This window comes from Anser anser (genome assembly GCF_964211835.1).
Source record: "Anser anser genome assembly, chromosome: 5".
NCBI classification, from domain to species: Eukaryota; Metazoa; Chordata; class Aves; order Anseriformes; family Anatidae; genus Anser; species Anser anser.
In genome coordinates, this window is record NC_139725.1 from 1,532,504 (window position 1) to 1,556,914 (window position 24,411).

At 46.6% G+C, this 24,411-nt stretch overlaps 1 protein-coding gene and 1 long non-coding RNA gene across 18 annotated transcripts in view; one reads left to right on the plus strand and one right to left on the minus strand.

Moving 5' to 3' along the window:
- Positions 1–24,411, plus strand: part of LOC310899701 — a 158,142-nt gene that overhangs the window by 101,994 nt on the left and 31,737 nt on the right. The window lies entirely within an intron of this gene.
- Positions 4,541–6,180, minus strand: RASSF10 (Ras association domain family member 10). Its single transcript, XM_083836443.1, has one exon. It carries the CDS (start codon positions 6,034–6,036, stop codon positions 4,681–4,683), a length of 1,356 nt encoding a protein of 451 aa, XP_083692569.1. The 5' UTR covers positions 6,037–6,180; the 3' UTR covers positions 4,541–4,680.

Here is a 24,411-nt window from a genome sequence, read left to right on the forward strand (position 1 = left end):
GAGTAAATAATGATGAGTAGAGGAGTAATAGGTTGACAGGAAGGAGGAAAAATATTAATGGGAGGGAAATTATATGTTTGGGGGACCATCAGTGGGTTCATGGATCATTTTCAAAACAGTGAGGAGAGGGACTTTAAAAAAAAACTTCCCAAATAAGAAAAGCTTAAAGCATAAACGGACAAGTAGGCAATGCATAAAGCCTGCAGAATTTATATTTTAAGAGCATGTTCTAATGTCTTGATTGAGTTAGTACTGTACACTAAGAAATGGGCAGCAAACTCAGTGGTGTTATGCAGTGTGTGAAGGGGTGTGAGAATCCGCCCTGCATGACAGGCTCTGCTCTGATGCTTTAACACAAGTATTCAATTATGCAAGTAATATTTTTAAAAAATACTATTTGACAATTGTGCTTGAAGATATTTGGCTAATTTGCATATGGAGTCCAATTTTGCTTTGAGTTTATTAAATTTTCCCTTTTTGTTAAGCTTCCAAGTTCATTTAGCAGTGTGAATTTGTATAAAAGAAGTAACATCTGTGTAGACTCCCTGCACTTTGCCGTGCTCATTTCTTTGAACTTTGTATGCCAGCTCAGGAGCAATAATATCAAGTGACTTCAAAGGACAACTGCTTCCAACAATCCGCAATGGCTTGTATTTCAACTTGGTAAGCAGCAGAGCTTACCGGACCTGTTATTTCATTTCATGGCCTGTGCTGCTCTTTTCATGTATTGTACTCCAGACCAGCTCAGTGCAAATGAGAGCCCAAACTAGTGTAGAATTCCCTGGGGGTGAGGGAAAGAAAGGTCGGTGTGCATGTCTCTCAAGACTTAGACACAGAGCATATTTTTAAAGTAAACCTGGAAGATACGTTTCACACAAGCAGTTGGTAATAAAGCTTGATGACATTTCCTTCTGTCACGCCCACTTACTTGCTTCCCTCCTTCTTTCATATCTTGTCTGAAACTAAGACTGTAGGTTCTTTGGAAAAGGATCTGTCACTGTAAGTTGGAGTTCAGCTGAACTCCAATTTGTCTGGCTGTGTACTGCATAAATGAATGGCAATAGTTAGTAGGTCATTCATTTTGCATTTCAGTAGTATTCATTACAGTAAATATATCTCCCACCACCACACACAATCATTTAAGGCATCAAATGATATCCCTACAAAGTGGTTATTCAAACTGGCAGATCTCTCTCATATGCTAAGGGCTAGAAATACATCAAATTTGACATAGAGTCTTCACATTGCTTGCCAGTGGATTTCTGAAACAATATCAAGGATAAAAGCTGGACTAGTTGGTTCACTTCAGGTTTAATATAGGTGAGCTTCAGCTCCAGCCATAGTCTTCCACTGGTAGTTTTCTCTTCAGGCTGTGAGTGGGGGAATATGTACAATCAGAACCAAGCTTTTGCCAACATGTAAATTAGCATAAGATGGTGCATATTGCTGAAAGAGTCAATTTCACCTTTTCAGGTGCCTTCTATTTCTCATTTTTTATCACTATACCTTGTCACTGGTTCAAGCTGTTGTGTGACTGTACATTGAGCTGCATCAGAGGTCTCACCTGAGTTAAAGCCAATCAGGTTTTTTCTGATCTGGTTCACCAGCTGGTCCCACAAACTCTTGTGTAGGTGCAAACCAAAGTGCTACGAGCAGACAGAAAAACATGGCCAAGGGCAGCAAACAGAAAGGACTTGGGCTGCAGTGCTTGATTATACTTGTTTAAAGGGTGCGTGAAACTTAAGGCTTGATTCTGCTCTGATTATGTCTTCCAAACAAAACCCTCCCTTTGATTTCTGTAGGTATTGCATCTGAGAAAGGTCTGCTGCCCTTGGTCCTTGACTCTTGCTTTGAGAAGCAATGGGGTATCAAACAAATAGCACAATGCAGTGCTATATGCTGACCTACATTAAATAGTTCATAATGCTGTTAGTCTTTTTTATTCCATTTGTGGTTACCTGCATCTGCTTGTCTGGTCTTAGAATAAGAGAAAGATTAGACTGGTCTTGACTGTCCAGAAGATGGACGTCTGGGGAATGGTATATAAAATAAAAAACAGATGTTGGTCCCAGAGCTTTCACCTCTCTCTCAGCAGTGCTGGGAGGCAGATTTCTTTCATGGTGTTGGTCAAGTTTTTTCTCCCACTCTCTCTCCCCCATTCTCTCATAGTAGGAAAGGAGTTAAAATCCTGCCCTTCTACCTGCAATATGGAATCAGCTCTCTTAACCCTTGGCTAAGAGCCAGGCTAAACCCTGGGGCCAAATTCCCTGTCAAAGCCAAGCGTTCTGTGACTTGTCTCTATTAGTTAAGGATGGGAAGGGAGAGTTACCTGGTCCAATGCAAACAGCCATTTCCTCTTCTATACTAATGTTTTAATAGTGGTTGGAGACAGGAATTTGTGAAGATGTTTGAATTCAATCTGAGTGCAAGGACAAAACCCAGTCCCATTGCACTTGTATTGTAACTCTGTTCAAGTATCGAGTAAATATACCCAATTCCAAGCACACAGCATAGGAGCACGTTTGAATACGAGCTTGTAGGAAGTCTCCACAGCCCCCACCAGATCCTTCAGTCTACAGTGCCAGCTGCAGTGTTCTCAGCCCTGCCCTCGCAGGGCAGGGGCCAGCAGATCAGCAGGGTTGTGATCCACCCCATCATCTCTGGGGTGCTGAGCGGCCGAGAGCAAGCACTACAAGGCAGCCTACCAGCACGTCCCTCAGCAAGCTAGAACAGAAGTGATTTTGTCCTGGTTAAGGCTTTTCCTAGCCGAGAATGAGTAGGCAGACTTTGCTTTGCAATTTTGAATTTCCTGGCTTCCTTCACCTCGCGTTTCACAAAATACCTGGCGCTTATATCAATAGCATAATGACGTATGGCCTGTTGCAGCTTATTTCTATAATGTGCTTGCTTTTTATTTGCTTGGTGTGGCTAATAGGATAACTTACGTAAAGCAATTTCAGGTTTATTGCCTACATCAGTCACTGCAGAAGCTATCAACAGATACTTGCATCACCCACCCATTACAGCCGTGCTGGTTAAAATAATGCAGTGCGACAATGCGACTCCCCACCCCCCAACTTATTCTTCAGCTTTACTGCCATGTATTTTGCAGAGTAAGGTGAAATTCCTAATGCACGTGTGCCAACACTTATAAATGCTACTACACTGCACCTGAAGTGTCTAGATGTGAGCAATGCATGCTCTGGTGCTTGGACCTCAGGGAGTGCTAAGCGCCATCAGGAGGCGAGGGGACTGCGCTGTCATGAGACGTCCTGGGGAAGTCTGGCTTGCTTTGTCTTTCTTCTCGCTCCAGAGAAGGGTAAATAACACCACAAGATAACAGGCAGCAAAATCCCAGACCTGATATATTATTTTTAATTGCACTAAATTGGGAACAGTCATTTAGTCTTATTAAGAATTTTATTAGGTCTAAAAATAGGTTATTAAATATTTTCCAAATTTGGCTAAAATATGCAAAACAATTATATAATCAGTGTTTAAAATAAACCACAGTTTTTTAGAACTGAAAGCCATTCAGTGGAATAACACTTTTCAAGAATGATAGCACACGGGGAGTTTTACAGCCTCAGCAGATCCCCAGACAATATTTCTCCTATGGCTTTCCAGCTGCCCGGCTGCAGAGCCTGTTCCTCGCTGTCCCGCAGAATCCTACCAGTGAGCACACTGCTAGGGAGTGGGACCCAGGCTTCAGGAGAGGCAGCTGCAAGGTTTTTGTACAAAGTAAAGAACTGATCTGTTGATGTATCCCTTTTCATACTTTCTTACCATTAAATGAAAACTTTCATAAATAGCCTTACATAAATAATAATCTCAGAAGTTTTAACAAGTTCACACCATCAGCCAGGCCTGACTAAACATTCTCTGGTCTCTCACTGCTTAAACCATCTCTGTAATTATTCAGAAATACAACAATCCTAATCTCTCTTATTGTAAGAGCAGATCACATATTTTTGGTAAGAGTTAAGCTGCAGAGGAAGATTTGGCAGTTAAGTGAAATGCATGTTACAGCTGATGCCTTTTTTTTTATTAGAATAACTGAAAAGATTAAGCTGCAGTGCAGCTATGGCTTGAGTCATGCTTTTATCATTGTAATCTCTTGGCCTGATACAAACTATATTATTAAAAACGGTAGCTCAAGCTGATTCTGTACTTTGTTTACCTTCAGCCAAGTATCAGCTAGCCTAGTGAAAAACTGTAGTCGAAGGCTGTGTACGTACAGGCTCTGCTAATTGCTTTCACGGACTGTCAAAGGAACGCTGATACTAATAGATTTCTTAGCATGCCTTTAAACAAAGCACTCCTATCTATGCATACGGAAAAGCGCTCTGCAGAGCTGGTTGATACGGCACGTTCATCTCTGTTTTGCCTTAGTTTGCCCTTTTGGAAGAAGTGATTGATCACCCCTTTTCGTTGCCAGAAGGATCTGCAGCGCGTTCCCTGATGCTCGGCGTTAGCACCTCAGCAGCAAGGGCACCTCTCTCCCCCGCCGGCTCGCAGACGATCAGCAGCTTTCGTGTGCCGAGGGCCCGCTGCGCGGGGCCGGGCGCGGTTCGGGGCCGCCCCACAGGCGGAGGCTCGGCCGCGGCCGGGCCGGGCAGCCGCGCACCCGACGGTCGGCGGGGTGGCGGCCGCCCCGCATTCCCGGCCCGGCGGCGGGCGCTAGACGAGGGACTCGCAGACGGGCAGCGAATCCGAGTCCTGGCTGTGCATGGAGCTCAGCCCCGTGTCCGAGTCCTCGTCGTTGTCAGCGCGGTCCTTGCGCAGCGCCCGCGCCTGCTCCAGCCAGCCTCCCCCGCCGCCCGCCGCCGCCCGCCGCCCCCCGGCCGCTCCGCGCGGCTCCGCCGCCGCCTCCGCCACGTCCAGGGTGCCCAGCGTCTCCAGCAGACGCTGCAGCTCCCGCTCCCTGTCCTCCCACGCCCGCTGCGTGTAGTCCAGGTCGGTCTTGACAGCCTCCAGGTCCGTGCTGAGCTTGAGGCCGATGTAGAGGCTGGTGCTCAGCTGCGTCCTGACCCGCTCGTGCTCCAGCTGCAGCTCGCCCTCGCCGCCGCCGCCGCTCAGCTCGGTGGTGTCGCAGTCCGTCTCGGCCAGGCCGGGCCCCGCGGCCAGCTCCAGCCCCTCCCGCCGCCGCTTCATCCAGCGCTCGTTGAGCTCCTGCTGGATCTCGGCGGCCAGGTGCTCGAGCAGCTCCTCCTGCTGCGCCCGCTGCTCCTGCAGCTGCAGCACCGCCTCGCACTTCCTGGCGTAGTCCTCCTCGGGGCGGCCGGCGGCGGGCGGCGCCTCCCGGCCCGGCTCGGGCTCCGGCTCGGGCTCCCCGCCGCCGGCGCCCACCAGGTAGGTGTCCTGCACGTAGTTGACGCCGTGCCGCTTCATGCGGTCCAGGTGGATCTTGGCCTCGTACCTGTCGATCTCCCGGTCCAGCTCACGCAGCCGCTGGATCTGCTGGCGGATGGTGTGGTCCTGCGAGAGCACCAGGTGCACCAGCGTCTCCATCCTCTCCGCCGCCGAGGCTTCCCGGGCCATCGGCTGCTGCCGCTTCTTGTTGATCTTGGCCAGCTTGCGGAAGGCTTTCCGCACCGCCCGCCGCTGCCGCTCCTGCGTGAGCGCCAGGCTGCCGCGGGCCGCCCCCAGGCCATGGCCGGGGCGCTCCTTGCTGAGCACCACCCGCGCCTCGGCGCTGCGCGGCCCCGCGTTGGGCAGCGAGGCCTCGCTGCGCACCAGCACGAAGCGCACGTTCTCCTGCTCGTCCCCCCACGCCACCCAGAGCCGCAGGATCTTCGTCTTGTTGGGCAGGATCCGCTCGAAGCCGCGCCACTTCTCCACGATGCAATACGAGTGCGGCGGCCCCGACAGCATCCCGCCGCCGGGCTCGGGCGGCGCCGGCCGCTGCCGCCGGTGGTGGCTGTCCTCCAGCAGAACCCGCACCACGTCCGAGCAGGTGGTCCGCCGGGAGAGCCCGGAGATCAGCTTCTCCTCCTGGCAGATCCACACCGAGATCTTCCGCTCCTCGGGCTCCATCGGGGGCGGCCGCGGGCGGCCGGCCGGGGCCGCGGTCTCAGCGGGGCCGGCCGGGCTGCCGCTCGACGCGGGCGCTCCGGGGAGGCGCGGCTCCGGCCGGCCTCAGCATGGCCGGTCTGCTTCTCACGCCGCCCGCCTGCCCCCGGCCCTGCCCGCTGCGCTGCCCGCCTGCCTCCCCGCCGTGCGCTCCGCCGGCCGCTCCACCCCTTCCTGCCCCACGCCGCGCTCCGCCGGGAGGGGCCGGCGGGGAGCGCAGCTGAGGCCGTCTGCTCGCCGCCGCCCGCGGTCTGACGGGGCCCAGCGCCGCCGCCGCCGGGTTTTCCTCTGCCCCCACGTGGGCGCCCCCCGCGGCTCCCGCCCCGGCGGCGGCCGCCGGCCCGCGGGCAGCGCCGCCCCGTCGCTCCGCGCCGAGATCCGCCGGCTGGGAGCTGGAAGGCGCGGCGCCGCCGCCCGCTCCGCTCCCCACTGCCCTGCCTCTTGCAAACGAGCGGCGTCGAGGGATCTTGCAAAGTGCCGAGGGACAGAGCGAGTCCCGCAGCTTCAAAGCTAAAGGCAGAACTGGCGAGGAATTTCCAGTTTTAGTAAATCGGCCGCCTGTAATTAGGAAAGTCGGGTTCGAGAAGCACTTCGCAGATGAAATATGCGAAGGATGGGAATGTCTGAGTGTTATTAAAATAATAGCCGAGCCAGATTTTAATGGGAGTTTGCTGCGTACTTTGATGGGAACAGGATCGGTCTCCGAGTGGGGATTAACATGAGGAGATGTACAAAGTGGGAATAAAAGGCAGGGCTGTGGCACGGATTTTCGTGTTGCGATGCATCGCGGGGGTTCGCGGACCTGTGCTTCTTTTCTGCGTGGCCAGAAAGTATTATAATGAGTAAAGGGGGAAAACTCTCTAACTTGAAGGTTGATCTGTACCTTTTGGGAGGTTTTCACAGCCAATGAAATCGGTGTCGCATGGGGAGGATTCTTGTGTGGATGCAACCTGTGCTCCGGTCAGTGGAACAGGACGGGTCTATGGCATTCCAACCTAACTGCTGTAATTCTGCAGCTTAAAACAGCGAGTTAACAATCCTGCAGCCTGACGCCCTGCTTTCTCTTCTGGTGCACGGCTCAACATGGGCAGCTGCTGTGCCAGCTTCTCCCGTACTTGCCTGGAAGACACAGTCCCGGGGAAGAGCCTGCCCTCTGCTCTGGCTGCTTAACGCAGCTAATTACAGTGGTGGTTTTTGCCATGCAGACTCCTGCCAGTGAGGAAGCGGGCTGAGAGACCACCGGATTCCTGCATTCCTGGAGCTGAAGATCACACGGATCGTGTGCCAGCTGCTGACGTCCCTTTCCTGTATTATTCCAGGTTAAACAATTCCATGGCCACTGCATGTTGCAATGAGGGCATGCAAGATAGGGGTGTCAGAACCAGGATGAATTTTGCTTCCTGACCCTGGTCACCTCACAGTAAAGTTACATTTTCCTCTCTGATGGTAAAGTCTGTCGCTGCTGATTTCAGGAGCTAGTCTTTTTGCTTTCACGATGTGTCAGAGGTGCTAGACACTTGCTTTGTGTAGAAGGAAGTGTTTGCTGCTGGACGGTTATTCGTAAGGTGCGCAGTCTTTTTGTTCTGTGCATGGATTGTGCTGAAAAGCATAATTCATTCCAGGTTGACAGAGAGGGTCGTAACGACTTTGGGATAAAACCAAGAGCTCACACTGCCCCAAAATGGTAGGGTGTTGAACAGGAAGGTGGTGTGAAATGGGACCATATGACAGCCTCTGAAAGGCTCAAGATGAAAAAGCTCCCAGGAGCATAGGAAAAGAAAAGCCTTGCTGCTCTCATCAGGCTGGCAGAAACTTGTAAGGACAGACCATTCCTTGTTGTGTGCTGCAGTCAGGTTCCACAAGAGAAAGGGTTAACTAGCCAGTGAGAAGTTGTCTGATCCCTTTACCGGTGATTCCTTGCCTTTCCCATTTAATTTTGATCTCATTTTACATGTATTTCCTATGGGAATGTCTGTTCCTACTTAGTTCTGGCACAGGACAATACAGGAAGAGCAGGGTGTGATGTGAAGAGACGTAGTATTCTCCACACAGGTCAAGCTGCTCCAACTTGTCTGACTGCCTGTATCTATCCAGCATCCAAGCCTGGTTTTGTATGATGGAATTGGAAGGTGATCGCTCCATCTTCCCCTGACCACATCTCTGTGTACAGAAAACTGGCTCTGCCTTCCTGGTAGAGCCCCCAAGGCAGCACTGCCAGAGACAGAATAAAGGTGTTGGCAATTTGGTTGGAGGCAGTAAGATTAAGGAGGCAAACACTTGACTTCAGTAGGATAAGTCTATCAGATGAGTATTTATATAATCTGTGGTTAAAAGGTTGGCATCAGAAATTTGCATTGTTAGATCTCAAGTTTAACCATTAGGAATTTTGTTTCAGTCTGTCTGCAGACTCAGGAAAATACCACCAAAGCTTCAAAAGTTTTGAGAGCTTAAGCACATAAGCACCTTAAGCACTTAAGCACCTATCTGAAGCAAGGTTTGGGCCCTGCTGGGCTGAATCCCAAAAGGCAACTGAGCACAGGCAGACCTTTGCCTTTCATCCAGGGATCTCAAAGGATCCTACAGAGGAAGGTAGCATTGTTACCTCATTTTTGCAGATAAGAACGCTGTGGTATAGAGGAGTCAAGTGCCTCACCTAAGGATATATAGCAAGGCAGTAGCAATGTCACGAAGCACATGGGGTTTCTTCACTCTGGTGACATTAGTCACCAAACCTGACTGTCTAGTGCTCTGCCTCCTTCCTCTCCTCCTCTCCTTCTTTTAATTATTCTGTGAGAAAGGCAGATGAGGAAGTTCCGCATTAGTTCCACAACTACAGACTGATAACATGGAAGTGCAAGCTCAGCAGACAATATATTCTGCATTGCGAAGGCAGTGGAGTACAGGCTTCTTCAGATGTCTCCCACCTTGCAAAGTCGAACCCCTCCTGCAGCTGACAGTGCGTGCAAGCCTCGAGAGCGTGGCATACGGAGAGGTGATGTCATCACAACATCAAACGGCAGGGAAGGACAGATGTTCAACCCCCACCCCCCTCAAACAGAGGAATGATAAAGAATATGTAGGTCTCCTGTAATTTCTGGAACAAACATATCACAGAGTTTAAACCGTAAAAGGTAATAAACATGATCTCCTGTAATCCAGAGGCTTTGTGTACTGCTGTATCGATGCACAGCTGTCAGCAGCCTCTGCATCTGAAGCGCAACCTCCTGTGACAGAATGCTGTCCAGAACATTGCTGCATGGCATGCATTTTTTTGATTTGTTTTATTAATTACAAAAATTTAAAGTTGATGATACCCTTAGCAGCCACCTGACCTCACAAAAGGAGATTTCTGAGCTTAACTTTTCAGGCTGTATTGAAAAGTCCAAGGTCAGGTTTATTATTACCTGCTGCAGAAGAATTACAAGGCAGAGTGATGGGAAATGAGCTATATTCTGGTATTTCACATGGAGTTCTTTCTCTTCCTTCCTTTTCTTTGAGGTGTGCAACTACGTTACCGAGTCTTTTGTGGTAAGAACAGCATTTCCCATTATAGGGTTGGATAGTGAGGAGTCTAATGGTTTATTTGCTGGTTTTTGTTGTTTGTTTGTTTTGGGGGATATCTTTTGAAGCTGAGCTGCCAGAACAAAATTGCAGCCCTGACATTTTCAATAAATAAAATGATTCTCTTGAATAGCTGGAACCTACAATAAATAGATTAAAATGCATTTCCTGCTTCCTTATTTTATATAGCAGGAAAGAGGAGGAAGTCTTAGAAATCTGTATTTGAGACACAGAATTCACTTCTTTCAAAAGTGTTTAGATGGAGGAAAGCGTATGGATTCGGATTCAGGGTTGTTTTTTTTTATTCCACATTGAAGCTGCTTTTACTTTTTAGATCACTCTCAGGACAATTTACTTGTTTTTCCTGAGGTTACAGTTCAAAAGAACACAGTCTAAGTGAGATGAGTAAAGGCAGGCTGCAACTGGTAATCTATTGAGCCATCGCTGTCTGGTGAAGTTACTCTTTGTTGTGATCCTGAGCAGCAATACTGCTTTCCCGGCTCCCCTTCCTATGTTTCTCTTAATCTTGTTTTGTGAGGTTTACCTGTTGGTTCCTTATACTTCTTGCTTTCTAATATTTTTGACTCAACAAATAAGGGCATACTTTGCCTGTTAATAAAATGTATTACAGCTTGCCTACTTTGTCAGATATGTGAATAGTGGAAGGGGCTATGTGCACTTACAGGCCACTCTCTCACAGATGCTTTTTTCTTTTGTACCTTGTTTTCCCTGAAAGTATAAAGCTGAATAACCAAATTGTATTGTGAATAACCAAATCATCCCTAGTTAGCATGCATGGAATGAAGTGCTCAAACAACTACCTCTATTAGCAGGAATATTCAAACTTTAGTCAAAACAGTGTGTAGACTTAGACTTTCTTCTGAAAGAAAGCTGTTCACTTTGTATCTGAACAGCTTTAGACAAGACAGAAAGCTTCTTTCTTTTGGGTTTTGTCTTGAAGCCACTGAAGGAACTGGCACTTGAGAAAGATAACTTTGAAGAGTAATGAATTCCTGATCTGTTTCTGTATGCTGTAAGTTCTATGAACTCTCAACACACTTCTTAACACACTTCTTTCAGTTTCTTGCATCTGATATGTACTTTCTTGCTTCACAATACCCTGTATGCAACCAGTACAGTTTACAAACACAGCATGCAATAATTCTTTGCTTCACATCACTAATAATACATGCTTGTGTGATACATTTGGGAAGACTGTGGTGTGGTCTGTTTGAATAATAGCTCTGATGCTGGATTGACTACTAGTAGTGCTTTGACTACTTTATCCAACTTCTTTTTTTGTTTGTTTTAATGCTCACACACCCAAACTACAAAAAGGTATGTCAGGAGGAACTGTCTTCCAGTGAAATCAGGGGGGGCTGCATGGGTAAATTCCTCTGCAGTGCTTTGAAAATGCAGGTATGTGTATAGACTACCATTAAAGAAAATTATGATGACGTATATTTATATTACAGTACAGCCTGGAAGTCTTGATGTGCTAGATGTAATGTAAATGCATGGGAAGAGACCATCCCTGCCTTGAAGGCTTAACCAATGTCACACAGCAGGTTAGGGTCACAGCAAAGAAAATATTGATTTCCAGCTTCTAATCTTTGAACCAAATCTTTAACAACCTGCTTTTGTTTGTTTGTGCCTATGACTCTTAGAATGGAAAGGAATCCCTCTCCCTTTACACCTTATGTTTCAGATTTTCTTTTCTTGCTAAATGCTATTTAGCATTTTTAAAAAAAAAGTAATTGAACAGAGCAGAAAACTTTTTCCTTCTAGTGTGCATAATAGATATATGAAATTTTGATTCTAAGTAATCCAGTTGCACTAGTATGCTTTGAGGGAAAATATGAAAAAGACCTGACTCAAATAATGGTTAAGCTTTTCTTCTCCAAAAAATATTAAATGTATTTGAGAATGCGTTAGTACTGCTATAACTTAATCTTAGCTTGTATACTTGGTCTTTGTTGGTCAAAAAATGAATCAGATATTAGGTATAGTGACATTCTTTTCCTCGGCAGCCATTCTCAGTGCAAATATGACAATTTCAATTATTTAGCACTTGTAGTGTCTTTGCTTTTACATTAAACGATTCTTTCAACCCTTGAGAAAATGTCTCAGGATCTCACAGAAACTCTTTTTTTTTTTTTTTTCAGTTTTGGCCATTAAGCTCAAAGCAGATGCACTAGGTCATACATTATCTTACTGAGCTTTATCAAAAGACTTTTAACTACTTCAGGACCAAAATATTTCTGATGAGTATTTTTTAGCTGCTAACTTATGAATATCCATTCGAATATACCTTCTCTTCTTTCTGAATAAGCAAGCACTGTGGCCTCAGTAACACAGATGATGTAGTTTCCTTTATGGGGACAAGATGACTCTTTTGCAGGGTGGGTTTATATGCACAGAAGGGACCTGAGCTTTCTGGCCTTAACGGGGCAATGGTAATGAAAAGTTCTGTTGTTTTTTCTGTGCAGAACAGGTAGAGAAGCTGTGATTAATTCTCATTAATCCCTCTGCTGGGATTAATGACAAAACTCTGACATGTTTTGCTGAGAGCTGGCCCTAGAGTGTTGATAGCTGGAAATGGTTAGGCATGAAGCGAACATCTCTCTTTACACCGGCGATGTGAGTAATATGGTTCCTTCACATAACTGCTGTGAAGAAAGAGGCCCTAGATCAACCTTGGCATTGCGTTTTGGCAAGCATATCTGGATCGCGTGTGCTCACAGGTATACTGTACGCACTACAGTTCTGTAAAGCAGTTCTTCCAGGTACAAAGAGAGGATTTGAATTTAATTATATATCATTTGAGCTGGAGAACAGTTAGTGACGTATGTTCCTGTCTGTGACTATGCAGTGCATAGTCTCATTCTACCACCCTACAAGTGTGTTCACTCCAAAATTTGTAAGAACCAAGAGTTTTGTGTGCAAACAGAGGCATTGTCTGTCTATTGTATCAGGATCTCTCTTAAAGTTAGATGAAGTGATGTTCTTTTCCCCAACAAAATACATTGCAGGGAGCTTGTTAAAAGTGTCGAAACCACCCTAAAGTGAGAAATGATAAAATCAGGATGTATTATTGCAGTAAGATGTTTTGGTAGATTAGTATGAAGACACAGGGACACTTAGTGTTGGAATAAACGGAACTTTCAGTGTTTCCAGCATTACCACAAATTATTTGATTTCCTCTAAGTGTACTTAACAGGCAGTCTATCTTTCTGTCCTGTTTGTAGGGTCGGTGGTTAATTTCAGCTGTAACAGTATAGGCCTATGTTTGGATAAGGGTTTAACTATGTAGCTATGAAACCTTATGTAAGAAGTATAATTTCCTTCTCAAGTATAATGAAATCCTTACTGAACTAAGACTGTGAGATTATTACATTCTCCAGCCTCATTCTGTTTAGTTGTGATCTCTCTAACCCTTTGCATTTCTGCATTTTCATATTTCCAAAGCCTTACTTCTGAACTTCTGTCTTATTACAACAATACATTTGTCTCCTTGACACATTTTTAAACATTTTTTTCTGTATTCCTGGTAGATTATTATAATACTAGCCTAGCTTGAGCCAAGCCTTTGTGAGAAGTTCAGGTGATTAAGTTAAATTCATAGATGAACAAATAAGGAAGTTTTACAAATCATTTCAACAAAAGATAATGCAAAAAGACTTAAAGAGAATATGAAGCTGAATATAGTCTATGTATATTTGCATGGACCCTGACCCCATTCTGACATTAACAGTGGCAGCTGGATGAGGTCCAGAGGCCAGAGGTCTCTTGAGAAAGCAAGATGATTTCAGTGATGCTGTTCTTTCCCTTGAGCAGATATTGCCTGGATGGCTTCCATGGACAGAAAATAAAATGAGATGCAATCTTACTTAAGCTAATGGAGAAAACTGAGTGATATATGCGATGTGAGAAAGGGAGCTGGGCTAAATTAATGTGAAAAAAACCCTGGAGTTGGGTGCATGCAGCAGGGAGATAGGGTGTGTTATTCTGTGATGTGTGGCTTTCCTGAGAGCACCAGGAACATGGTGGGATCTGAGGAAATGGTTGGTCCCATGCGGATGGCCCAGCACAGGCCTGAAAAAAAAAAAAAAACAAACGTGTAGGAGACACCTGGATTGTCTAGCACTCATTACATTCCTATAAAAAAATGTTTTGCTTTATCCTTTTCTTCAGCTTGGTGAGATAGCATGATCCCTAACTAAGCCATAAGCATTAAATAGCAATGAAAGCAATGGAGAGACAACAGCGAAGGCAATGTGAGGAAAATAAGAAAAGAAAAATTGAGAGGAACGTCAAGAAAATCAGTAGGATCTGGCAGCTTCTGGAGTTTTGTTTTAAAGGAAGTGAAAGAAACGTTGATAAAAACAAGAATTGGCACAGCACAGTAAAATATATTGTATGATCCTGGCAGAAATAGGGACTGTAGCTAGCGCCTGCTGGTGTAGTAGCAACCAGGATTTTGGAAGGCCTAAATCCTCACAAACCTTTGCAGGTATTACACACAGCAAGTGAAAAGACTGATTATTAGTGTGCCCGCACCTCTGTATAATGCTGTGGTTTTCACATAAGAGAATTTTCAGGTTAGCTTACAAATTGACAACTATATAAAAAGTGAGATTGTATCTGCCTCATTTACTTGTCACTCAGGAAAGAATGATACTCCATCCATCATCAGCTCCTTGTGCTTCAGTGGGCTGCTGCATAGCAATTCTCTTGTTGCTGAAAAGAGCCTCCAGTCTTATCCTTTACTTTATAAACAATCCTCAGGGAGTCTCATGGGGCTTCTGGGGTGGGTGTAAGTTCTGCTGGAAGCTGACAACTCTGGATGCCTTGCATGCACTTCTTCTGTGTGCTTGTAAAGTCGGTTGTCAAAAGCTGACTATTCAGTGGGAAAAAAGTAGTGCCAGGAGGCCTTTTTTCCAACTGAAAAGGCTGCTATTGTAATGGAGCATATATACTTTACATCTAGTGAGGTCTTCAGACCTATGCATCAATAATTAGTTCATATGATGATAAATAAAGTTTTATATATATATATGCTGAAAAGAAGCTAATCTGTTGCTTCTATTAGGGATATTTATCATAAATCAGATTTTTGGTAGCTTAAAGTCAGTTAAGGCCTCAAAGCTATGCTGACTTGCATCAGCCTCGAACTTAGTCCAGACACCTTTCTGAAGCTGTATTCCCTACAGTTCCTTGTTGTTGTTCCTCTGAATCCTACGTACTTTGTTTTAGTAAGGAAACAACACTTGATTTTATTTATGATGATAAAATGGGCTTTTAACTCTAAAACTTTGTTGGCAACTTGTTTTTAAGTAGAGGACACTGTATAAACTGATACCATTTGAACTGAAGAAATTCTTATCTACAGAATTTAAATCCCACATTATTATGACAAATCATGTATTCTTTTCAGCCTTCTACTCCTCCACTTCATCTCTACCTTGCTTGTAGCAGCATCAGTGATTCTTTCTGATGGTTTTCCTTAACATAGACATGAGGAAGGAAGGAGAGCCTTTGAGGATGTAGTTACAGGACTTTTCTCCACTTTGAATCTCTCCAGAATTTTAGCACTCTGGACACCCTGAGGTCTGTTTTTCTGAAGGAACTTGCCAGTATTCAATGTACTCATCGTAGACACAGCCTCAGCCTCACCAAGTAGCTTACTGGTCCATGCTTGGGGTACCCATTCTCCTATCAGCTTTCTTGGCTATGTGTGATCTAGCTCCACAGAACCACTCTTACTCTGGACTTTGAAAGGTGCTATATAAAAATAACAAAGCAAACTAAACAATTTTTGAAGGCTGGGGGCTTTTGGTTCTTTAAAAAAAGAGAGAGAGACAAATGGAGAAAAGAGAACAGGAAGGGAAGCCTCACAAATTTGGCAGAAACTCTAACACTAGTAATGTGGAAGCAGTGTCAGAGGTGGAAAAAAAAGACCTCATTGAAAGTCCCTGGAGAATTACCTCCTGAATGAGTGAAGTCTTGATCCAGAGAGATCTTGGGTTGCTGCCACAACCTTCGAGGGGATCTGGAGATGCTCAGAGCTATATGGCACAGTCCTTCGATTTTCCTAGCCAAGGAGGAGTTCAGCTCTCATTTTCCCCTTATTAGAGTACATGCTTACTCATATTGCAGCCCCAGCTAGTGATAGCCTTTTGGCTAAAAGCTGAAAGGAAGCCGAAATCCTGGATCAAAATGTTTGACAGTGAGGTTCTTAAAATACACCAGACTACATCCTGAGAAGCAGAGCCTACCTGCAGCTTGGTGCCCTGGTATAACACACCCTTTGGTGTGGTAGAAATGTCTGGATATCCACAGAGCTCTCCCTGACTTTAATGATAGGTGGATGCAGTCCAGGATTTGGCTTTTATACAAGTGTATTTGTATGAAAAATTTTGAACTAAGGATTGGAATAAAACTCGAATGCAGAATTGGTTGAGTAATTTCCCCAAACTTTCTGTTATAGATAGCTTTCTTTATTCTCAGGACTAACTGTGGTTTCCAGATGATGTATTGGAGGCCTCCAAGTAAGTGGAGGTCTAGAAATGTCACAGCTGAGGCAGTGGGCTGGCAGGCTGCTGACTGCATAGGCACATAGAGAGGGATACCTGGCAGGACTGCAACTAGCTAAGTGTATGGTGGGGGAAGAGAACAATTAAAGTTTAATTTTACAGAGGGAGAAAAATGATATAGAAATGGACCAGGGAAGTTTGAAAATGTACTGGCTTTGTACTCTAAGTCTCACTTGCACCTCTGAAAGCCAGCCTTTAAGTGGGGGCCTTGCCTGAGCTGGGAGTGCTGAGCTGGCAGCCCCAGTGTGGGGCACAGAGGGTCACAGAATCACAGAATTGTAGGGGTTGGAAGGGACCTCAGGAGATCATCGGGTCCAACCCCCCTGCCAAAGCAGGTTCCATAGAACAGATTGCCCAGGTAGGTGTCCAGACAGGCCTTGAATATCTCCAGAGAAGGAGACCCCACAACCTCCCTGGGCAGCCTGTTCCAGTGCTCCATCACCCTCGCCATGAAGAAGTTCTTTCTCATGTTGGTGTGGAACTTCCTGTGATCCATTTTGTGGCCATTGCCCCTTGTCCTGTCCCCACAAACCACTGAAAAGAGGTTGGCCAAATAGCTCTGTCTCCCACACTTCAGGTATTTATAAACATTGATAAGATCCCCTCTCAGTCTTCTTTTCTCAAGGCTGAACAGACCCAGGTCTCTCAGCCTTTCCTCATAGGGAAGATGCTCCAGGCCCCGTATCATCTTTGTGGCCCTCCGCTGGACTCTTTCCAGGAGATCCCTGTCTTTTTTGTACCGGGGAGCCCAGAACTAGACACAGTCCTCCAGGTGAGGCCTGACCAGGACAGAGTAGAGGGGGAGGATCACCTCCCTTGACCTGCTGGCCACACTCCTTTTAATGCACGCCAGGATCCCATTGGCCCTCTTGGCCACCAGGGCATACTGACTGCTGGCTCATGGTCAACTTGTCTACCAGGACCCCCAGGTCCTCCTCAGAGCTCCTCTCCAGCAGGTTGCCCCCCAGCCTGTACTGATACGTGCGGTTGTTCCTTCCCAGGTGCAGGACTTTACACTTGCTCTTATTAAACCTCATTTGGTTTATTCCTGCCCATCTCTCCAGCCTGTCCAGGTCTCACTGAATGGCAGCACAGCCTTCTGGTGTGTCAGCCACTCAGAATCACAGGATCATCTAGGTTGGAAGAGACCTCCAAGATCATCTAGGTCAACCTCTGACCTAACACTAATAAGTCCTCCACTAACCCATATCACTAAGCTCTAAATCTAAACATCTTTTAAAGACCTCCAGGGATGGTGACTCAACCACTTCCCTGGGCAGCCTATTCCAATGCCTCACAACCCTTTCCGTAAAGAAGTTCTTCCTAATATCCAACCTAAACCTCCCGTGGCACAACTTTAGCCCATTCCCCCTCGTCCTGTCACCAGGTGCATGGGAGAACAGACCAACCCCCACCTCGCTACAGCCTCCTTTAAGGTACCTTAAGAGTGCAATAAGGTCGCGCCTGAGCCTCCTCTTCTCCAGGCTGAACAATCCCAGCTCCCTCAGCCACTCCTTGTAAGACTTGTTCTCCAGACCCCTCACCAGCTTCGTTGCCCTTCTCTGGACTCGCTCGAGCACCTCTATGTCCTTCTTGTAGCGAGGGGCCCAAAACTGAACACAGTACTTGAGGTGCGGCCTCACCAGAGCCGAGTACAGGGGGACAATCGCTTCCCTAGCCCTGCTGGCCACACTGTTTCTTATGCAAGCCAGGATGCTGTTGGCCTTCTTGGCCACCTGAGCACACTGCTGGCTCATATTCAGCCGAATATCAACCAATACTCCCAGGTCCTTCTCTGCCAGTCAGCTTTCCAACCACTCATCTCCCAGCCTATAGCGCTGCTTGGGGTTGTTGTGCCCCAGGTGCAGGACCCAGCACTTGGCCTTGTTGAACCTCATACAGTATTGGCCTCTGCCCATCAGTCCAGCCTATCCAGATCCTCCTGCAGAGCCTCCCTACCCTCGAGCAGATCGACACACGCACCTAACTTGGTGTCATCTGCAAACGTACTGAGGGTGCACTCGATCCCCTCATCCAGGTCATTGATAAAGATATTAAAGAGGACTGGCCCCAGCACTGAGCCCTGGGGAACTCCACTAGTGACCGGCCTCCAGCTGGATTTAACTCCATTCACCATGACTCTTTGGGCCTGGCTACCCAGCCAGTTTCTAACCCAACAAAGCATACACCAGTCCAAGCCAAGAGCAGCCAGTTTCTAGAGAAGAATGCTGTGGGAAACGGTGTCAAAAGCCTTACTGAAGCCAAGGTAGACCACATCCACAGCCTTTCCCTCATCCACCAAGAGTGTCACTTTGTCACTCCTCCCAGCTTTGTGTCATCGATGTACTTGCTGAGGGCGGACACTATTCCCTCATGAAGGTTGTCAGTGAAGATGTTGAACAGGATCGGACCCAGCACTGACCCCTGGGGAATGCCGCTAGTCACAGGTCTCCAGCCGGACTCTGTGCCGCCAATCACCACCCTCTGAGCTCAGCCAGTCAGCCAGTTCTCAACCCACCTTACTGTCCACTCCTCTATCCCACACTTTCTCAGCTTTGCTAGCAGGATGTCATGGGAGACAGTATCAAAAGCCTTGCTAAAGTCAAGGTAGATGACATCCACTGCTCTCCCCCCATCTACCCAGCTGGTGATGCCATCACAGAAGGCAACAAGTTTGGTCGAGCACGACTTCCCCTTGGTGAATCCATGCTGACTACTCCTCATAACCTTATTCTCTTCCAATTGCTTGGAGATGGCATCCAGAACAAGCTGTTCCAACACCTTTCCAGGGACAGAGGTGAGACTGACTAGCCTGTAGTTTTCCCGGATCCTCTTTCTTGCCCTTCTTGAAGACTGGAGTCAGCTTTGTGCCCTGAAGCCAGGAGCCTACTGCTCCCCTCACCGCACCTATGCTGGCTGTGACAAGCTGCTGAGGACCAGCAGATGATGAGGCGGTAACTCCTGCAACTATTCCTTTGGGACTTGTTACCATTTGGTGGCCTATTTCCATGACGCTGTAGCATCTTCCATAGCTGATGCACTGCAGTTGTCCAGCAGGCAGCCAGGTGTGGCTGGCTATGTTTGAACCCTGAGTTTGTTTGATGAGCAGAGGGTGGCGTGAGCAGGATGCAGGATGAATATAGATGTTTAATGGAACTGACTCGAATTGTCAGTAGCATTACTTGGCTTCTGCCTCTCTTTTCCTTTTCAATCAGTACAGTAGAAAATTCTTTTGAAGGGAGATAATTTTACAAAGTGCTGAGTTCAGTGTTCCAGAGCCTCTGGCATTCAGCAAGAGACTTACAGGCTTTTAATCTATCTCCTGTGTTCCTATATTAAAGGAAATGTTTTCAAAGTGATTTGAGCAAGTTACTTGTGTGAAACCTGTTAACAAATAGTAGGATATACGCATATAACAGTTATTTTTCTTTCAAAGTTTGCCTTGGGAGCAGAAAAGGTTTCCCATTGCTAGAGATACTTTTTTCTTTTTTTTTTCTTTTTTTTTCTTTAAAAGGGAAAAGAAAGAATGAAGAAAAAAAGGAAGGCTCTTGTATGTGATTTTTTATTCCTGTCTCTCTTCTGCTGGCTTTAATCATGCAAACCTCCCACCCAGGTCAAGGGGAGTTCTGGCTGATTTACAGACTGCAGGAACTGGAAGGCTGATGCAGATTTAGTGACTGTCTCTGTAGGACTGAGGGACAGGGGGGAGGCAAGAAGTGAATTTCAAACCCAGGAACCTCCTCAATCATTTCCCCTTCGACCAAAGTTTACACTGCTTGCAAGAGAGAGAGAAGACCCCCACTATTTGGAAGAGTTCTGTAAGAGATCCTGTCCTTGCAGTTACAGCATTTTCCTCTCCAAGAGATGAACTTGTAATTACGTGTTTGAATACTCCTGCTGCCTGCTGGCTTGGAGACTACTAAAGTGATTAAGTTCTACAGACAGTTTAGATAGGCTGTAATCGAGGTAAAAAGCATATCATAAGTATGCATGTATGATCTTGCTTCTTACAATTTTGGCTTTGCTAAGAGGTGGGATTTCTTCCACATTTTATATCTACTGAAAATGGACAAAATTCCAGTTATGACAAATTGTAAAACAAATTGCTACTTTTCTAAAAGATTCTAGCAGTGATACTTTGGCTCAGGGATGGCTTACCAGCTCTCCTTCCCTTTCCTTCCTCACCCAAACAGGTGTTGAAAACTATAGTGGATAGAGTATATATCTTGTTCCTGCCACATTGGCTAGTAAGAAGTGGGTTTTCAAGCACACTAGAATATGCCTCTTTTTTTTCTTTTTTTTTTAAATTTAGATTTCTATCTTTGTCATCGTCTCAGTGCTGTCTGCTGTTGGTATGAACACCCATCATGTGTGCCTTGTTTTCAAATGTATCTCAGGTGTGAGGATAGCATGGTGCTTGTTTACACTTTAAAAACAATATACTCACATCCCTCTGCTTTTAAATTAGAGGAGGTAAATGGAAGAAATATGTGTCATACTTGGAGTAAGAATGGAATACCTTCTTTTGTGGTGACTCTGCTGCTTTGCTCTCCAAAGTCTCAAGTCAGTGTCTGTTGAGCTGATATTTGTTGTAAACCAAATAATTCCAGGCTGGTACCTGAAACCCTGGTCTTCTGTGCTGATTTGGTGTGTTTTTAGGGATGAAGTGCCTGAGAACTTTCCAGGTAGTCCTAGCTTTGAGATAAGACTTTACTCATACTCAGTACTTAGCAGAATCTGATTTGCTCTGTGCAGTATAAATTTGCGGGACCACAGTCAATCTTAAAGCACTGTAAAGTTTGATTCCCTTTTAGTTTCCTTAAGTTAATGGAAACCTATCTTGAGATACAACAGCAGGGAGCGATTGTGATTAAGTGTTTGCTATTTAGCCTTACTTTTCTGTTCTGAGAAACTCCCTCTGCTTCCCTTACCTGCCTGTACTTAGCAGCATGCTCCGCTTTGGGCTTGTCTCACAATACAGCAGGGGGAACTGAAGTCAGAAATCTGGCTGTAACAAGAGCAATGTGATGGGGCTTAGAGAAGTTGCATGTGGTAGAGCCAGGCAGTTGAGGAACAAACAGTTTGCTATCTGCTCAGCCACACTATGACCCCGTTTCTGTGATTTTGGTAAGAGAAAAGTGAAGAGCCCACAAAGAAAAGTAAAGGGGGGACGGGGTGGGGGAGAAAAAGAGATTGCTAATAGCACTGCTACTTCTTGGGAGTTCAAACTACAATCTTTTGCTGAGCAGTGTGTATGCACTGTTGTTTAACTACTTTTGCTTGACCTATTTGACCTTTCTGTTTGCATTTGCCCTAGCCTATGTCTGGTGATAAAATGTGGCAATGCAGCCACCAGTCCTCCCTCCCGTACTGAAAAGCCCTCTGCTGGTTTTCTTGTTTCACACACTGTCAGTTCCTGGGCTACTGCCCTGTTTTGTGCAAAAGTAATCTTTCTGTGAGTCTTTTAGTGTTCCCTCTAATTTGGACTACTGCTCACACTGCATGGGCCAAGATTCAGGTGCAGAGTGAAGTAATGGGATCTCCTTTGACTTCCCAGCAGAGCTACAGGGAGCAGGGGGAAAGATTTCCCCCTTCCTTCCTTGTCCTGTTTGACCTGGCACTTTCTTCCCACACTACTGTGCTCTGCACAGAGCTCCCCACCTCTTAAATACACCAACACTGCTGCTGAGGTTCTGTTGATATATTATTTTTCTTGTCGGCTTATTATGGGTTAAAAGCAGTCAGTGGTCTATCCTGTTTCAGGTATCAAACTGATTTCATGTGGTGTCAGAGAGAACAGTGTCTCTCCACTACTTCCCGGTGGGACACACCCCTCGCCGAGCCTGCTCCAAGGCCCAGTGCAGTCACTGGGAGCCTCGAAGTGGCTGGGCCCGGTCCTCACCCCTCTGTTGCTGTGGAGTTAACACGGCAATTCTCCATGCTCCTGCGGAGCTGTGAGGGAGCTGCCTTCCCTGCAGACGTGGTTCCCTCTGCTGCTCCCGCTCGCTCCGCGCCCCCGCCCGCCCGGTCTCTGCCGCCCCCTGGCGGCGCGCGACGCCGACCGTTACGAAGGACCGTTGGGGCGGGCGCCGCGCCGCGCTCCCCTCAAGGTTCGTCCCGGGTGTTCCCGCAGGCAATGAGGCGCCGGTGAAGCAGCCGGCCGGCGCCGGGTCCCGCAGCAAAAGCGGCCTGAGCGGGCGGCGGGCGGCGCTGCGGCTGCCTCAGGCAGCGGCCGGCCCGCGTCGGCACGGCCAGGCGCAGGTGGCCCTCTTGGCACCCCGCAAACGTGCACGGCAAGTACAGGCTTTTCCACAACCAGCGGAATAAAACGTTTCCTGACATAACGTTCTTCCCCGCGCAGACTTTTCCGTTTGCCCAAATCTGCGTGGGACGCTGGGTCCTTGGCTCGGTTTTCAGTGCCAGAGGAAAGCACAAAGTCAGCTGTTGGGCTGGGGAAGGGCGGCCCTGTCGTGTACCGCGGGGTGACGGCCGAGCTCGGGGAGCCGGTCAGCAGGCTCCTCATTCCGGCGTCCCCAGAGCCACCACAGCAGTGTGTCAGGGTCCCGACCCTCCGGAGAACACTGCGGTAGTGGGAGGCTCCGCCCTGTCTTCAGGGGGTCTCTGCTGGAAAGCACAACCGGCACCATCTTTCCACTTCAGGTGGTAGTTTGGTAAGCTAACACAAGGGTTAGCCGAGAAGGCATAGTCAGCAGTCCATTTTGATCTGAGCTCTTGCCTGTTTTATCAAAGAAGGTTGTTCTGACATTTTGTTAAGACTGGTAACTGGCCACGGGGCTGCATGTAACAAGGTGTCCTGCCAAATCTGTGCTCAGTCTTGCTATTTTTTATTTAGAGTAGAATTGCTATCTGCTACGTAAACAAGTATATCTGTTATGTCTGCTGAGATGCACTCATGGTAGTGCCAGTTGTTCTCATGAGGTAGCTTTTGTTCTGCCGGATGGAGCAAATGCCAGTTCACTGGTGTGCTATGAGAAGTGAAAATGGGTTATTGTCTGTAGGTGATTTTATCTTGGAGCTAACCCTGCCCCCGACTATTCATATCATTTCTCCATCTTGGGTCTTCCTGCAGTAGTTCCAGCTGCACAAGCTCATGCTTATGCTTCTCTTTCCCTTTTCCCCTACTCTCAGATTTCATGGTGCATGTAAGTATGTCTTTCAGTGACACATGCATAGTGACGGTTGTACTCTGTCAAGCGACAGAGCTGTCCTCTCTCAAGTATCAGTCCCTAGTAGATTCCTGGGGTATTTAGAGAGTTGTGGCTCTGTTATCCAGGACATCAGGAATGGCCATATGATTACTAATAAAGTGAACAATCCCTTCACTTCAGCAGGGGTACTCAGCTAAGTAAAGCTGTACGACAGGGCAACTGAGTGAGGCTGCCATTTGAAGAGGTAAATGTTGAGAACTGTGTTTCAAGAAGTAACATAAAAAGTGCACTAGAAATAATTAGTGAAAACCTCCTGAGCAGAAGAGCTTTAAGGTTGTCTTGAATCCATGTCATGAATACTCCCCAGGTGAAATTCTCCTATGCAGTGTCCAGACACCACTGAAATCTCATTTAAAATGATTATTGAAGACTTGAATAGGACTTGAATAGCACCTTGCCTCCAAGCCTATCCTCCAGAAAAGGAAGAACTTCTTCAACAAGACATAGATAATTTATTTCAGTAGGAATTATAACCAGCTTTTGCTGGTAATAATAGTGTTCTTACAACATTTTGAATCCCATTATAGAGCAGAAGTCTTGTCACGCAAGATAAACTACTATGTCCATGCAGCATTAAGCATGATATTTTAATCACAGAAAGGTCACGGCAGGTGCTGCAGCAGGAGCCCAGCTCTGCCAGATCTCAGCACTGAGGTCTTCCCACACACAGCAAATCAGCCACAGGTTCCCACAGCACCACAACACACTTACCACACACTGGCAGTAGATAGACTTGCATAAATTTTACTGGTAATGAAATGAAATTAAATGGAATGTAAAAAGAGGAAAACTAATTAAGTGTGGTAAATGTGATTGCAAGGAAGAATTCATTCGTGAAAGTACTAAGAAGTGAATCTAATTCATTTCTCATTCACAAGAATTTACCTTGTGTTTTGCTACGAGGATAAGTTCAGTTGCAGACTACTTTGATGGTACTTTGATGAAAGTGATTC